This window comes from Ambystoma mexicanum, chromosome 1q (genome assembly GCF_040938575.1).
Source record: "Ambystoma mexicanum isolate Mex_15411 chromosome 1q, UKY_AmexF1_1, whole genome shotgun sequence".
Classification (NCBI taxonomy): Eukaryota; Metazoa; Chordata; class Amphibia; order Caudata; family Ambystomatidae; genus Ambystoma; species Ambystoma mexicanum.
The window spans coordinates 847,844,854-847,860,635 of record NC_090922.1 but is presented as its reverse complement, the minus strand read 5'-3'; the positions used below and the strand labels follow the sequence as shown (position 1 = coordinate 847,860,635).

Here is a 15,782-nt window from a genome sequence, read left to right as displayed (position 1 = left end):
ATCCTTGTGGACAAAGGAAATACCTCCAGCATGGTCCTGCTGGATCTACATGCAGCTGTTGGTATGGCGGGCCATGGCACCCTGTTGCATTGACACGGAGCATCAAGTTCAGCACTTCAATGGTTTATTTCTTTCTGGAAGGACTGCACCTCTGCGATCACCCTCTCTATATATAGATCAGAATTCAAAATCCCAGTCTATACTTAACTTTTTACTTAAATATATTTATAAGGCGCACCAATTGACCGTGAGGCTTAATGGCGCAAAGAAAATAAATAACAAAAGACAAACATAGCAAGACACACACATTTTGAGAGTCAATATGCAAGACTCGAGCACAGAGAGAGCGAATAAACAACCCTACCATGTGTATCTGCCCTTATCTTAATAAAAGGGTCTTTACCTTCTTTCTGAGCATCGCTGTAGAACTTACTTCTCGTAGGTCTGCCGGCATAGCTTTCCAAGCCTTTGGTGTAACCATAAAAAATGTGCCCTAGTTGATTTACACTCCAGAATGTTTAACTGGTTCGTAATTTTGGACCTGAAGATCCTTACACTTGATTTGTTAATCAGTATCTCACTCCAGTACAGCGGGCTAGACTTTCTTACACATTTATGGGTAATCAATAACAGGCAATAATGATCCATACTTCAACTGGGAGCCAGTGCAGGCTGCGTCTGGTATCTGATACATGATCTCTCCTTTTAAGTCCAGTGATGACCATTACTGCACTGTTCTGTATGATTTTTAGTCTATTACAATCTGATTTTGCTATCCCCACTAATAGACTGCTGCAGTAGTCCATTTTTTACCACACACTGACACTTGCCACCATCTCAGCATTTTCTTGAGAAGTGTATGGCCGGAGTTGTGCTAGCAGATTCATATAATAAGCCATGGATGAGACCAGGCATCTTACTTGAGCCTGCTGTTAGGCAGAATTATATGCAGTACCCTTTGGGAACACTACACACAATTAGGACTACAAGTGACAGTACAATTTCACCTTTGGTACAAGCCTGTACTGCACAGTTATAGTGGTAGCAGTAGCGGAGCAGCCAGACTTATCTCAAGAGTAAGTGAGCAGTACAAATAGTTACACAAAGGACGGCAATTACTATGATTCAGGCAAACGCTGACTCAAGGTTTCTAAGTAAAAGAATATATATTTATTTACTCAACAGTTGTATAACATTTCACTATTGAAAGCAAGTTAAAAATCACAATCATAAATACACCACACCATGCCCCTTAAATTCTAGACAAGTTCAGATCACAAAATGAAGTGGGAGCAAAATGACACTCCAGCAATTTAAAAGGGAGGGAAAGACAAAGTTATTAGACATTAGGCAAAACCAACAGGTAAGTTCTCAGGGCAATTGAACAAGAGAGACTACAATGAGCAGATCAGCTAGAAAAGGCTTAAGGACAAAGTCAATGGGTCAAAAGTCTTTTGCTCAAGATCACACGGTTCAGGGTATTTTTCGGTAAAGTTCGTGGCACAGATTCCGGACGAAGTTGGTTGGTAGAAAAGTTAGTTCAAAGAGAAGGACAAGCCCTCAGCTTGGAGAAAGATTTCAAACACTTTCCCTGCGGCTGAACAGAACGGATAACCGGGTTTGCACAGTACCTTAAAACGGAGAGGGAGCTGTAGCAGAGGTGGACGTTCCTGGTGGTTCCTGCAGGCTCACAGTTCCTGAAGCAACTGTCGGACTGACACAAAGTAGGAAGACTGCAGGGTCCTGCGCCACCCAGGGAAGAAACCAGCAGCAGGGCAAAACAATGAATAAAAGGTGCGCTCCTTAAAACCCATGCAGGATCCGATCTTCCTGGCTATCCGGCCCACTGTAGCTCTGTACAGCGAATTCGACCAGAGGAGGGGTCCTGGCTTGTAGTTTGGGTGAACTGGTTGGTCACACCATCTCAAGGGAAGAGGGTTCCTGGTGGATCTTCTCTGTTGTCGGATTCTGGCGATTCAGACCTGCAGCAGGGCTTGACTGGGCGGTTCAGTCGTGGTAGGAGTCCTCTTCTTCCAGTTCCTCATTGGTTCTTTCGTTCCACTGGTGACTCTGCTCTTCCAGTCCCAGAGACCTGCTTTTTATGCAGTTCTCCCCCATTCATACAGCCTGGCTGTCAATTACACAGCAGGGTGGCTGGCCTGGCAAGGCCAGTCCCCTTAGCCAATCAGACAAGAGTGTGACTTAGGTTACCAAGGGAACCCATGGCAGGGGTCCAAAGATCCCTCCCTCACATCCTGCCTACCTAGACTATCAGGCGCCTTAAGGAGGGCTTCTGTGCAGAAGCCAACAAAAATACAGCGAACAAAGGAGTCATCCCTGGTTTGGTGTGCAGAGAGAAACACAAAAAAGACTTTAACAAAAAGAAATGGCGAATAAACCCAGCCGGAACCAAATTAAAATGTATTTGGTCAAGCGGGTTTATGTTCGAGGCTAATATAATAGCCTGAAACGATACTACGTTTATATAATATAATCGCAGTAGAAAAGTTAGGGTAGATACCACTGCCACCAGCCAAGTCTTAATGTTAAGGGAGCAAAACAATGCCCCAAGAGGTACAGACAAAAAAGGATAAGAGTTAACCCTTTTCAATACTCCATATAAGATGGGGTGTACTGGGTCTGTGGTTTAAAGTGACTATATAAAGTTAATGGCAACTTTACCTGTTTCTGGGGGACAATAGTCAGCCCCAAAAAATGGAGTCAGTGGGAAGTCTCAAAGACAACCCTGTGTCACTGCACTGAAGGTGCTGTGTAACACACACAAAAAATGGTGCACATGGAGTAGGTGAGGCTCCAGTGCCCAAGATCACACAGAAAGTAGAAATACACATAGCAAAACACATGTAAGAGTGGGAAAAAGGCTCACAGTCTTACCAGGTGGAAAAAATAAATCCTAGAGATCCAGCAAAGCTGCTGAGGGACTCATTAGGTACGGGAAATCAGCCATTTATGAGAATTTTCCCTAACACTTGCATCTTCAGATTCTGATCTAGGACAATTCTTAGGGTTTTCACTTTCTTTTTCGTCGCAATATCACACCCTGCCGCTGAAAAATTATTTTATTCTATGCCTAATCTTCTTATTGAATTCACAGTTCCAACTACCATAAACTCTGTTTTTTCTTTATTAATTGCTAAACCATTGATGATTCTTTCGTCATCTGTATGTATACCCGATAAGGGATGACACATTGCATTTTATTTGCATAATTAGTAAAGCCAACACCATTTTTTCCCAATAGATTAAAGAAGGGAACTGTGACAATATTATATAAGGAAGGTGACGAAAATGCCCTCTGTAGCGTGCCGTCAGCTAAGAGTGCTGGTTGTGCTTCTGCTTCCTTGCGGCCCCCACAAGCTCACTGTCTCCAGAGCTCTGGTTCTCTCTAGGCTGGACTACTGCAACAGCCTCTTTCTAAATCTGCCTGCTCCTACTCACTGCCCTCTACACTCATCCAGAACAGGACTGCAAGATTTGTCCTTGGCCTCAAGCCCAGGGATCGTATCTCTCCAGGACTGAAATCTCTTCATTGGCTCCCAGTGGCTGCGAGGATTAAGTTAAAAACCCTCTGCATTGTCCACATGGCCTTCTGGGGCCTCAATACCTTCAACTCTCTCTTCCCAAATCTCTTCCTTCTCGAGCTCTTCTCTCATCCGCCTCCAACGCCTTCAGGGTCAGTCACTTCTCCAAGCAACGAGTTGGTGATAGATCTCTTTCCTTGGCTGGGGCCTCCCTCTGGAACAGCCTCCCTGCCTCCCTGAAGCTTGAGGAGAACCATCTCCAGTTCCGGAAGCATCTCAAAACCTTTCTCTTTGCTTCTGCTTTCTCTCCTCCTCTCCCCTGCTGAATTCCTGGCTGAACTGTACTGGTTACCTGGACACCTGCTGATCTCGGGCCCAGGTCCCCTCCCCTGCCAGTTACACACCTGCACTGCCTCCCTGGCAACCCCCGCACTTGGGGACTGTTTTTTTGTATCCCTACAGTCCCCCACCAGTATTTGACACCTGATGTCTGCACTTACCATTGCACTTGCCACCAGCTGGCCCTACTTCTCATATTGTTTATTTATTCTATTTTCTCCCATGTACTGCACAGTCCCCACCAGTGGAGTAACTTTGCTGAAAAAGTTGGGGGGGGCATGACATCTGAAGAAAAGTTGCCCCAGTCCAATGAATGGGGACAAAATGGCGTGCCATGAAAGTTGGGGGGGGGACAAACACCCCTGTACCCCCCTAAAATCATGCCCATGGTCCCCACCCTCCTCCCACTCCCTACTTTTCCTCTTCGCCCTTCTCCTGCACTGGCACGATCTGAATGACACTTGGCCTAGTAGGATTGCTGTTCTCTGTCTTCCCTCTGTTCCCCCTCCCTTGCCACGTCACGCCTTGAAAAACTTGTGCATAGGTGCGTTATGAATGCCATATCATATCAGTGTGGTCAAAAAGGTCAAAAACTGTAGAAAGATCCAGCAGCATAAGCAGGGCATTTTGCCCTTTATCCATAATCTGTAGTATTCTCGACTTCAAGTCGAGCAGCGCAGTTTCCGTGCAATGGCCCTGCCTAAACCTGACTGCCATTTATTTTAAATCATATATTCATTCAGGCTTGCCGAGATCTGAATATAAGCCACGCGATCTAAACATTTTTAAAGGAATGGGGTATTAGTAATTGGCCAGTAGTTAGCAGCACTACCTGCGCATGGGCCCGATTCGGACATAATTTAGCATTCACAAATTTGCACAAAGTGCCAATGAGGCTAGGCGAACATCTCTTTATAGCCATTGCTGAACAGGGATCTCCTTTACAGCTGGTTGGTTTAAGAGTTTAAGATTCTCAATAATCTTTGGCAATTCAGATTCAAATATGGAATTAAAATTAAACTGTGAATCTTGCACTTTTTGTATGGGTACCACCATATCATCAATGTTAACCACCAGCCCAATCGTCTTCTTGTTGACCTCAATGTTGTCTTTTACCCGGTCAAGCTTACCAAGCATAGCTTCTTGGATCGATGTGCACGAAGCAACATCTTTGACCGGAGTATTAGTGTTTTTTGGATAAGGGTTTTCTAATTCCCCCAATATTTTAAAGAGTTCTTTCTCCTCTAATTGTGCATTGACTATCAGGTCATTTACGTACTTTTTTTCCGCTGCAATAACTACCAGCTTAAACTCCTTCAGTTCTATCTTATAAACCGCTTTGCTATGGATATCCTGAGATGATCTCCAAGCATAAAAGCACGAAAACATTTTTAGTAGCTTTCAATTTGTGTAGAACAGAAGAAAACCAGTTGTCACCTTTTTTCACGCTAGTCTGCTTGGTTCTAAAGGGCACTAGAGTATTTGCAGCTTCCTGCACAGACTGTAGATAAGCATTAAAAATATCAACCACGGCCTCCAGTTTAGTAACCTCCTGGACTATGAGCAATAAGCTTCTGGAGCTATTTTTTTTTAAATTCCTTGGAGTTATACTGAATTTTTTTTCATAACCTTAGTCTTTATGGGTTTTTCCAGGACTATTGTGAAATGAACAACAGAGTGATCTGACCATGGACAAGATGAGACCACCAAATTATCTGTTTTGATGTTTTGCACAGAGAGCCAATTTAGGGGTTTTCCTTTAACATGTGTGTTTTTTTTATAAGTTGCTCAAAGCCTAAATTACTTTGTAAGTCTTCCAAGGTGGTATCTAGAGGATCCTCGCTATGACTGAGCCAGAAATTAAAATCAACAAGAACCACCGCCTTAATATTGGGTTTGAGAATGGGCAGTAGATTACAGAATTGTGTAGGAGAATCTGGCATAGAAGCTGGAGGTCTATACACTAAAACCATATTAAGAGTGGTTTTGGCATCTGTCCTTATCTTTATATGTTTTATTTAATTTCCTTCAATGCCTAAAGGTTCCTTAGCACATACTTCCAGTACGGATTTAAAAATAAAGGCAACCATACCCCCTCTTCCCTCTGGCCTGTCCTGGAAAAGCATAATATATCCAGATGAAATGGCTAACGCCAGAGTTGGTCCAGCTGCCTCATGGCACTACGTCTCAGTCAGTGCACAGATATCAAGATCCTGATTGGTAATATATGTTGCTACCTCCAACGCGTGTTTAATAAGGGACCTGGTATTTGATAAGAGTACCTTTAAACAAGAGTTAGGAGTTTCTTTTGGAAATAGGTTCCTACTAGCAAGAGGAAAGAGCCTATGCAATCAATCTTCAAAGGACCCAACTCATTACAGTCACCCTCTAACTGTAGTATAGCTGCATTCTGGGCGTTCAAGCTAAAATTTATGTCAGTTCCCTCCTGCTTATCTCTCCTCAGACCGATTATAGGCTGGTCACCAGCAGGCACGAGTGGCATTGCCCTCATTGCGGACAAATCACCCACATTATATTCCTTAGTGAGAGCGGCTCGATAACCATTTTCTCTTACCGCTGTATCTTATATAGTCATGGTGGTACCTACTGGCGCTGTAGACAACACCTCTGCCAGGTATCGCTGGAAGATGATAGAGTACTACAGGGTGTGACTTTGTCCCTTCTTATATTTATTGTTTACTTGCTGCTCTTGAAGAAATTGTTTAGAAGTGTTGCATCTGATTTTTTAATTATTATTCTGGTAGTAGTCAGCTGCTTATTAAGAGAGAACTCTGACTCAACAAAATCTCATGACTGCTTCCAAAGTGTCCCATTACAACACATATAATGAAGTTAGATCTGTTTAAGTAACTTTGAGACTTCAGAGAATAACACAGTAAAGAGAGAGGATGTGAGAAAGGTTGAGCAAAAGAGATGGGTACAGAGTAAGAAACAGAGAACAGGAGATACAGGGACAAGGAAAGATGGGGAGAGAGAGAAAAAAGAGAGGGACAGGGGGGAAGATATTAGAAGGACTGCATTCCAAGAGCTGGTGCCCCAAATAATAGGGTGTGGGATAGTAAAGCAAAAAAATAAAGGCACAACAGAAAATCACTCCCCACCTAGAGGTCTATTTTATTTATCTTTTAGTACCAAAATTGTTGCTATACCTGCAAGACAAGTAAAAATACAAAGAAAAAAAGAGAGGTTAAGATAAGGACAGAAAGAGGGGAGGGAAAAGCACATCCCACTGTTTTTATAGAGTGTGCAGAAAACCAGGCACAATTGGTACAAATCATCCAACTTCAGGGGCCACAGTTTGTCATTTCTTTGGTGGCATGAACAATGTCCCCAAAGGCATGAGAACCACATGCTCCCCCAAACATGACGAAACTCATCATGCCACTATGGATAGAAATATGTGGGTGTGTGGAAAATCTGTGCAAACATGTTTTGCACAGATTTTCTCTGCATCTGCCACTGGCAGATGGTGTTTTCACTAGGGTTTCCATTCAAGTAACTCCCCTTACATTTGTTTTTCACCTGAATCATTTATGTCGTTTTGGTTTTTGTACATTTGATAGTATGATACCAACTAAAAAATAAGGGGAGTTTTACTTGTGAAATAAAAAACGAACTTAAACCAGTAGACACCACTTACCAATTCCAAGATGAAGTTGAAAGCAACTGGTATTTTCTCCTTAGCTGTTCAGCAGAAGTTAACAAATCCATGTGTCTTCAACGGGGTCCAGCAGAAACTATTTGTAACTGGTCATTGGGAATATCCATCAGGGATTGCCCACAGCCAGGTGACTGTGGCCTTATTGCATAGTTTTACTTTCTTATCTTAATGCCCAATATCCTCTCCATGTCAGAACAACTCTCCACACAATACAGTTATTGCATGTTAAAATGGAATGAAGGCTGACTTTGCAGTAATACAATATGCATCCACCCTGAAGCAGTGATGCTAAGTGTATCATTTCCAAAGCATAACAAAGTTTAAAAGGCAGCACATTACTTATTTTTGCATTTCCAGCAGTACTGGGATCCATGTGTTCCTCTTAAAAGCTGATGATAGGAAGGAATATGTGAGAACAAAAACTTCATTTGTGTACTTATGACAAATTATTGTACTAAAAAACAATACTCACACTCCCGTGGATCAGTGAAGCAAACAGACTGCAGATATATATGTTGATAGGAATAAAAATAATACAGATACTGGTTCAACATACTATCTTACCGGTCTCGCTATGTACACTTGGGATACTTCAGCTGACCGAACATGCATTGTATTCTGATTCCAGGCGTCCCAGCTGAAGGGGAACTGTAGAACCCCCTCTTACACGTGAACTCAATGTAGTCTCCATGGAAGAAATATTCCCTGTTGTCAAAACTCCATCGAAGCTCCAGGTTGTTCTTTTCAATTTCCACCAGCGATAGCCTACATGGCTCTAAAACAGAAAGAAACAATCCCAAGAGTAAGATTCAAAATGTTGCTTAGTCACAAGTATAATCAAGCACTGAAAAATGAAATGGGTCTGGTTCATGTTGCAGATGGTGTTGTGTTGTGATTAACATGTGAGCAATGTGATTAGCCATCTACCATAGATGGTTTAGAAGCTGATGTTTACGAGAAAAGAAAGAGGAAATGTGGAGCCCTTGGCAAGAGTATAGCTTGTTCTGTAATAGGTATGTGCCCGTGTGTCTCTATGTGTCTACACTTCTGGTTGTCTGCCCTTTGATCTGTGTTTAGTTCAAGCTCTAAGCCCCCCATTATCTTAAAGGTTGATAGCAGAGCACACACAAAATAAAAAGATCCTAGCTGGGGAAAAAGTGCTAACTGATGGATAGTCCCTATTAATCATCATTATAAATTCAAAACATTCTTTAAAAGTGCTTCACATCACCACCAGGTCAGCACAGCTGTGGAACCACCATATGCCAGATTGGGTCCACCTTAACCACTCTAGTCTGTATCCTCCCTGTAAACTTCTCTATTCCTTCCATCCATATTCTTTTAACCATGCCTTTACTATTCCCTTTCAAATTACATCCACATGTGTGTACCTTATTACTGTATCACCTTGTTGTACAATGCTGCACAGCTTCCTAGTTAGGCATTCACAAAATAAAACCTTATACATAAATACATACAGAAAGATATTCATGCTCCAAAGGGCTGCACTAGAATAGACCACGCAAACAGCAAGTTATTACAGCTATTGATATTGATATTTTCCACAAGCGGATTAAGTAGATCAAGGCAACAATGGTCCTATCTATGGTGCTACGGCTGGGACTGAGCTCGTAGTAGTATGTGTAAAGACTGGAGGGGGTTTCTGTACTCCTGCTCCCTATATGGCAGAGTTGAAGCACAGAGTACCCCAACCAAGGTTCTCTATTCGGTAGTTGTGGACGAGCAACCAAGGCTTAAGCTCTCAGGAGGTGATGCAGGGTGGTTCTTAAGTACAGTGTAGTCCCCAAGCACCCACAAAGGAATGTCCACACACAGTTCTTTATATAAATAAGGTTTCAATTATATACACAATCACAATATCACACATTGTGCTTGGGCAGTCCTAAAACGGTAAATATATACAGTCTCAACGTGGTAACACAATTTGCATCAACTGTAGACAGTTTCAAATGGCATACAAATCAATTAATAACGTGAACCAACAATAGACTTAGGAGGAAAACAAGTTGGTTAAACAATTGGCAGAAAACTGGCCCTGTTACCTAGACACAGTTCTGTGTGAGGATTCCCCCACCTGGGCAACCTCTAAAATAAAGTATTTTGACAAGCCCAGTCCATATATTGTCTATTAGAGTCTTATTTCCTTCTATAAATGTTCTACTACCCCAATGTACCTGGTTTAGCAGAGTTCAACATTGGGTCATGGACGGATCCTTTTTGAGTGACTCCCTTTAAGGCAGGAGCCATGGATCATCGAGATCCCACAGAGAAAAGGGTGATCAAAGGTGTTGAGGCAGCAGCTTCGGTCCTGGCGGTGCTCATGGACGATCGGTTTTGGACGTCCTGCGAAGATGATGCGTGTGGTGCACCTCAACGATGATAGTTTGTTGCCACAAAGAGTCAATGAAGTACTTTGGCCCAGCAAGGGTGTTGGGTCATCGGCATTTGGCGAACAGGACTCAACCACGGCTGGCTTCCGGATCTTCGCCAGTGTCTCAGAGGACTTCGGGTGGTGGGAAACCCACCACTGGGTCTCCTCGGTCGGCGGCGGCCTTGACTTTCTCCAGTGGGACACAGTGGTCGTCGGTGATGAGCAAGGGAGTACTTGATTCAAAATGTTCTTAGGCAATGGAGCATTGCGGCTCTGGTCATTGGCAGCATGGCATCAAGCTGTCGCCGCTTCTGGGCAACACAGCTTCAACGGGCTTCCAGCAGTTACGGTGGTCCGCCGAACCCTCGTTGCCAACGGTGGATGGAATGCCCGGGCGCTTCTCTTCAGTTTCCTCGGCAGTCCCCATCTCCAGTCGGCAGTCTTTCGAAGGGTGACTTCCAGGGAGGCTTGATGAAGGTTAGCTGGTGCACGATGGCCCCTTGTAGCTCTGCAAGAGGTCTCCTAGCCAGGTCCTCTCTTGGATTAGTTCCTTGAATGCACAACAGCTTTCAGATTGGTGAAGGACAGCAGCAGCAATTATTCTTCTTCCAGCGGGGTTCAAAGTTAAGTATCAAGTTTCGACATCAGCTTCTGAAGGATTTCCATCAGTGAGAGGTCCCAAGATATACTGTTTGGTCTCTCATTCACTCTGCTGGGTCACACTCAAGCAACCAAACATTCAGAAGGGCATTCAGGCAGGCAGGCAGGCAGCCAATCAGGCTCACAGTGTATTCAGGCCATTCTTCTCCATCCAGGCACTCACAACAAGGAATGTGGATTGGGACAAGCACCCAGCCATTCAGCACTCCACACTGCATTCATACCAGCTTCGGGCTGGGCTTTCTCAGTCTTTTTGTCACATACCAGAAAACAGACACCCATAACATGAAATGCATATTCGTCACACACTCCATTCACCCAGGTCCCATTCCACTGGCGTACCCACAACATACAGTCATTGGGAAGGCTCCAGCCAGTCTGGCCTGGACCTCCCCACAATACCATATAAGGAACTTCCACCCAACTGGCAGTCAGTGGAAGGGACCAAGGCAGAGCTTCCCAGGACTTTGGGAAAATGAGTCAACAGGCAATAAAAAGCAAGATGCCACAAGGGCCATCTTGTCTCCTATCAGGAATGAACTGATTCCAATGGCAGGGCTGGGTATCCCGAAATGGAGGATACTCAGCACACCTGTCAAATTCAGCATGGAGCTGCCACCAGCCCACAGCCTGCTCTGTGGGCCACACATAGGTGCCCAAAAACATGCACTAGGGGTACCGGGTTGTACCCCCATCTATGGGTACCATAAGGGTATGCCAACGGTCTGTTCACCACAACCAAAAGGGGGAAGAGCTGCATGCCAGGACTTTCACATGGACTCCTGTGCAGATAATAACACAGAGCACACATGATAAAATGTCTGTAGGACAAGGACATGGAGGCCCTGTCCCTCCAATGCATTTCCAGCATCACAGTATGTCTGCTAAACATTGAGTGAATCGGGCAGTGATTCTGCCAATCAACGAAGAACAGGAAGTGCTTAATGTATACTACTATTATGAGATGCTCAAACAAAGTGAAGAAAAGCAAAGCAACCAGAACATACTCAAAGTCAAACACTTACCGGAAATCAGCTCTGTGTGCTGTTGCAGGCACAGGAAGTGAAAAGTCTGCAGCCACAGTAGCGGCGGCCCTGTATCTGGTACTAGATACAGCCGGATCACGTGGCGCAGATCATTCTAGGCAACAGCAAATTCATTGCATACCGTCTAAAAACAACTGTACCAGAATTCAAGAAGCCTTCGCTGACAAAGTCTTAGAAGCTAGAAACAAGATTAGGTTCTCCATCACGGTTGTCCAGGCCAATTATCCTGCACTTGTGAGAGATTGCAATATGACCAGTGAACCCGATGGGAACATTGAGGTTATAGAATCAGACCTTGTGTTCGAACATATCAATATTGCAGAACATTTGGGAATCATGAAGAGTATGCATCCTACTTCTTGTTAAGGAGATATTATTCCTTCAAAGATTATACTGGCAAATGGAACTATCTTTGGTCCATTTCTTACCCGCTTTATTAATTCTTCTTTCAAACACAAGCAGGCAAGTAAGTTATAGTCACACTGAAGAGAGGGTACCAGGAATGAACATGATGGCTGAAGAGTCAAGAACACACAAAGTCACTCACAGGAGCACCAGTGCAACCCCCAGGAGCACCAGTGACTGACACGTATGCAGAGAGATATTCTCTCAGACAGCCATTCTAACCTTATCAAGTGAATGTCTTTGTGGATACAGGTGCTTGGACAGTGGACAAGGGACCCAAATGGCATGATGAATAATGTGGACTAAATGCAGAGAAACCACTGTGCTGACATCATTAGTGACACCACAACATAGCTATGTTAGTCATGAAGTACACTCGCAACCATGCACAGTTTACACAAACACTCACTCATATACACAAAGAACATGCTTAAACATTTCTGTAGATAGAGGACAGATACATATACATACTGTCAAAGCTTTTATTATTTTTCTCATTACTCAAGTGCAGAATCGCTGAATGCAAGGCAACAAGGAGATGCAGAGCGAGCTTGCAGATGCTTTTGGCAACTAACCCTCTAGAACTACAGGATTACATAAGGAGCCTGGAAGGACCAAGTACGACTAACCTATATGAAATATAGCCCGATATAAGTGTGTAGAAATCATAGTATGAGTCTAATTAAAATCACAGCCGGCCTCAAGCCGTAAGACGAGAGATGAGGATACAGAACCAGGCTGCACAGAGTGGGAAGGCCAGAGCTCAAAGCAAGGTCGGAGATGAACATCACAGTCCAACCTCAAACAGCAAGGGGCCAGCTGCAGAAAAGCAGAATAAATCCTCATAATTGCAGACCTGGAGAGCTAAATTTTGTGGTCCACAACCACGCTATGCGGCCAAGCTAGATAATGGGTATTCATCCGCGGTGGGAAGACGAACAGTTCTCAGCAACACAGTCAAGAAGTGAAACATGAACAAGTTAACAATGTTGCAACGGGTAGAGCCCTCCCATAGGCAAACGTGGTGTTGCTTCCAGATACATTGAGAACACAGTAATTTCAAATCACCTTGAAGTGGTGCACAGAGGGCTGAGAACCAAACTGGGTCACAGGCCTGGAGAGACTAGTTCCTGCCAATCAGGGGACAGAAATCCATGAGTGGATGGCAGGGGGTCAGGGCCAATGGTAATCCTGGACCCTGTAACAATGTAATATAGTTTCTTGGGGAAGGGGCAGGTCAGCCACCTGTCATGGAAGAACCAGTAGAGTAAGATGTGTATAGGCCATCTACAGGATCTACCACTCCGAGCACCCAATGAATATGAGTGATGCTTTTTTTGGGGAGGGCCCAGGTGCTGACGCAATTCTGCATCACAAAGGGAGTCACGTTTAGTGGAATTGGAGAGTCCAAAGATTTTTTAATGTCCTGTATGATCTCTGCCGGTTTTTGTAATAAACAGCAGTTCTAACTTGCCCTTGTCTGGGTGCTCTGTTTGTTCCGAGGAAAGGGTTGTTGTGCCCTTGGGAGCTGAATGGGGGAGCTCGTAGCAATCCCCAGACCTCTGGCATACCATGTCCTCCCCAACAAGTTGATAACAGAGGATAGGTTAGCTATGCCCATTAGGCACGAAGCTGCCTCTCGCACTACAGCACTCGGAAAGCTGCGGGGCACCTCGCAGGACCTGAGAAGATGGAGAAGTGCACCCCCATGCAAAGGGTCAGGAGCCAGCTTGGAATTATCCTGCCCCTGATCTGTGAGGAATCCAGCTGACCAGAAGGGTGGTGTGGCAGCTTTGAGAGACCCGGTAGTCAAACAGCATCAGTGGATCACAGAGTGTAAGTATTGACTCAGCCACAAGGCAACTAGGGGGAGTGGGAAAGTAAGGGGGTGTGATGGTGGTACTGAGCATTGCTGAGTATCTTTGAAGTAGTGTCGAGTATTGTCAAGCATAGTAAGGAAAGGAGCGGAGGAAGATGTCATTTCTGTGGTTAGGGCACATTCAGTCTTGAGGTAAAATGTTCTGGTGAATAACAATTGACGGACAACAGAAATTGTGTGGATATTGGATTCCCTGTGGGTTGGGCGTTTTAGCTCAAGTCATAGATGATGGTATCTCCATGTAAGGTTTAGCAAAGGGATATGTCCTAGATTGCGGAAGTTGTTCATCTGGTTAAGTCTCGAGGGACGTTTTAGTTGCAAAGCAACTCTGCAGATACAGATTGAACACGAAGAACATTGGTATCATCTGTTAGGAGGCAGGAAGACAGCTGTGTGTTGATGTTGGGTTTTTATAAATGTTTGTGTAACAGGACATTATTATTATAATTACCTTTGCTTCGTGTGTGCTGTAAGTGATCGTTAGCACTACTTCGTTCAGCGAATTGATGACGTCACCCATTAGGTCTGTACATAGGACTTGGAGAGCACGAGGTATTGTGGAAGCAGTGTTGAGGAGACTCAAAATTGACAGAGGAGGTTGACCAGTGGTGGTGCGCGGAAGGCGCATGTGTGAGGTTGTGGGTGTGCATGAGGAGGCAGACAGTTACATAAGGGGGTGCACAGAGCATGCCTGACAGGTTATTTTGGGGCCAGAGAAGCTCACGAATATGTGTAAGAACTGTCATTTTACTGTGTGTTTATAAACAGCTGTGTCAAAATCCTCAACTTGAGGTCAAGTAAGTATAACGCAATGTATCAAGCGAAGTGCGGGGGGACACGCCCCTACAGCACTTGTGTAAGACCCTTCCATGCTATAAGGACAAGATTTGTAAATATAGCGTGGAATGGAGAAAAAGTACAGAGGGTAAATTGACTAAGCCATGGCCACAATGGGAAGTTTCTCCAAAAATGTGCAGCAACGACTACTGACAAACTTAAAGGACACCTTTAAGGGGAAGAATTTAGCCAACCGTATGATGATATTTGAACTTTGGAGGATATTCCAGGAGGATGAGGAGGAAGTAGCGAGGCGTCAATGGATGCTGAACCAGCAGGAGACACCGGGGCCAGCGTCTGTGGCCTTCGCTCCTCCACCTTCTCCTGCAAGCGAAAACAAGCAGTGACTATACCCAATACTGGATCTAAAGGCAGCAGAGGGGTTCACAAATACAGTATTTCAACCTCCACCATATACTAACAAGGAGGGGCAGAACGGTGTTGGACAGAGGGACAGTGGAAGGGGACCATGCTGCGAGGTGTAGACTTGCACCAGGGGGGGGCTAGAGGGCATATCCTCAAACTAATGGGTAGTCTGACAGATCCTCCTGAAATTGGATGGGAACACAATGGGAGAAGCAGCAGGGTGATCAAAGAAATGGAGGGCCTTAAGAGGAGCGCTGAAGCAAGGAACCAGGCAGAGATAATGGAAGAAGTAGAGGAATAGGAGAAGGAAGAAGTAAAGAGAAAGGAGAAGGAAGAAGAGGAGAGAGGTGAAAGAGCCTGTAGGGACAAGCAAAGGGAGGAAGAGACAGAGTGCGAGCAGTGAGACAGGAGTAGGAGGAAGCCAGCAGAGAAAGAGAGATGAAGGGAAGAAGAAATGAAGGAAAAAGGAAATTTTAGTAAAGAAGGAGCAGAGAAATGGGAAATAAGTGGCTCGAAAACGACCGCAAACACAAGGAAGAGGAGCATGCGATCAGACACATAAGGACAAAGTAGAGAATGGGCATGGAAGTCGACAAGATGGGAGGAAGTAGGCAAACAGAGCCAGATAGCTCTA

The 15,782-nt window shown here is 44.5% G+C and overlaps 1 protein-coding gene across 1 annotated transcript in view; it reads right to left on the bottom strand.

Annotated features, from left to right (window-relative positions):
* Positions 1-8,125: 8,125 nt before the first annotated feature.
* The window catches only part of F13B (coagulation factor XIII B chain), a 265,588-nt gene continuing 257,931 nt past the window's right edge, over positions 8,126-15,782 (bottom strand). The window contains exon 11 of the mRNA XM_069642698.1: positions 8,126-8,338. Coding sequence (XP_069498799.1) covers positions 8,136-8,338 — 203 coding nt within the window. The 3' untranslated portion in view covers positions 8,126-8,135. The remainder of the gene's footprint in view (positions 8,339-15,782) is intronic.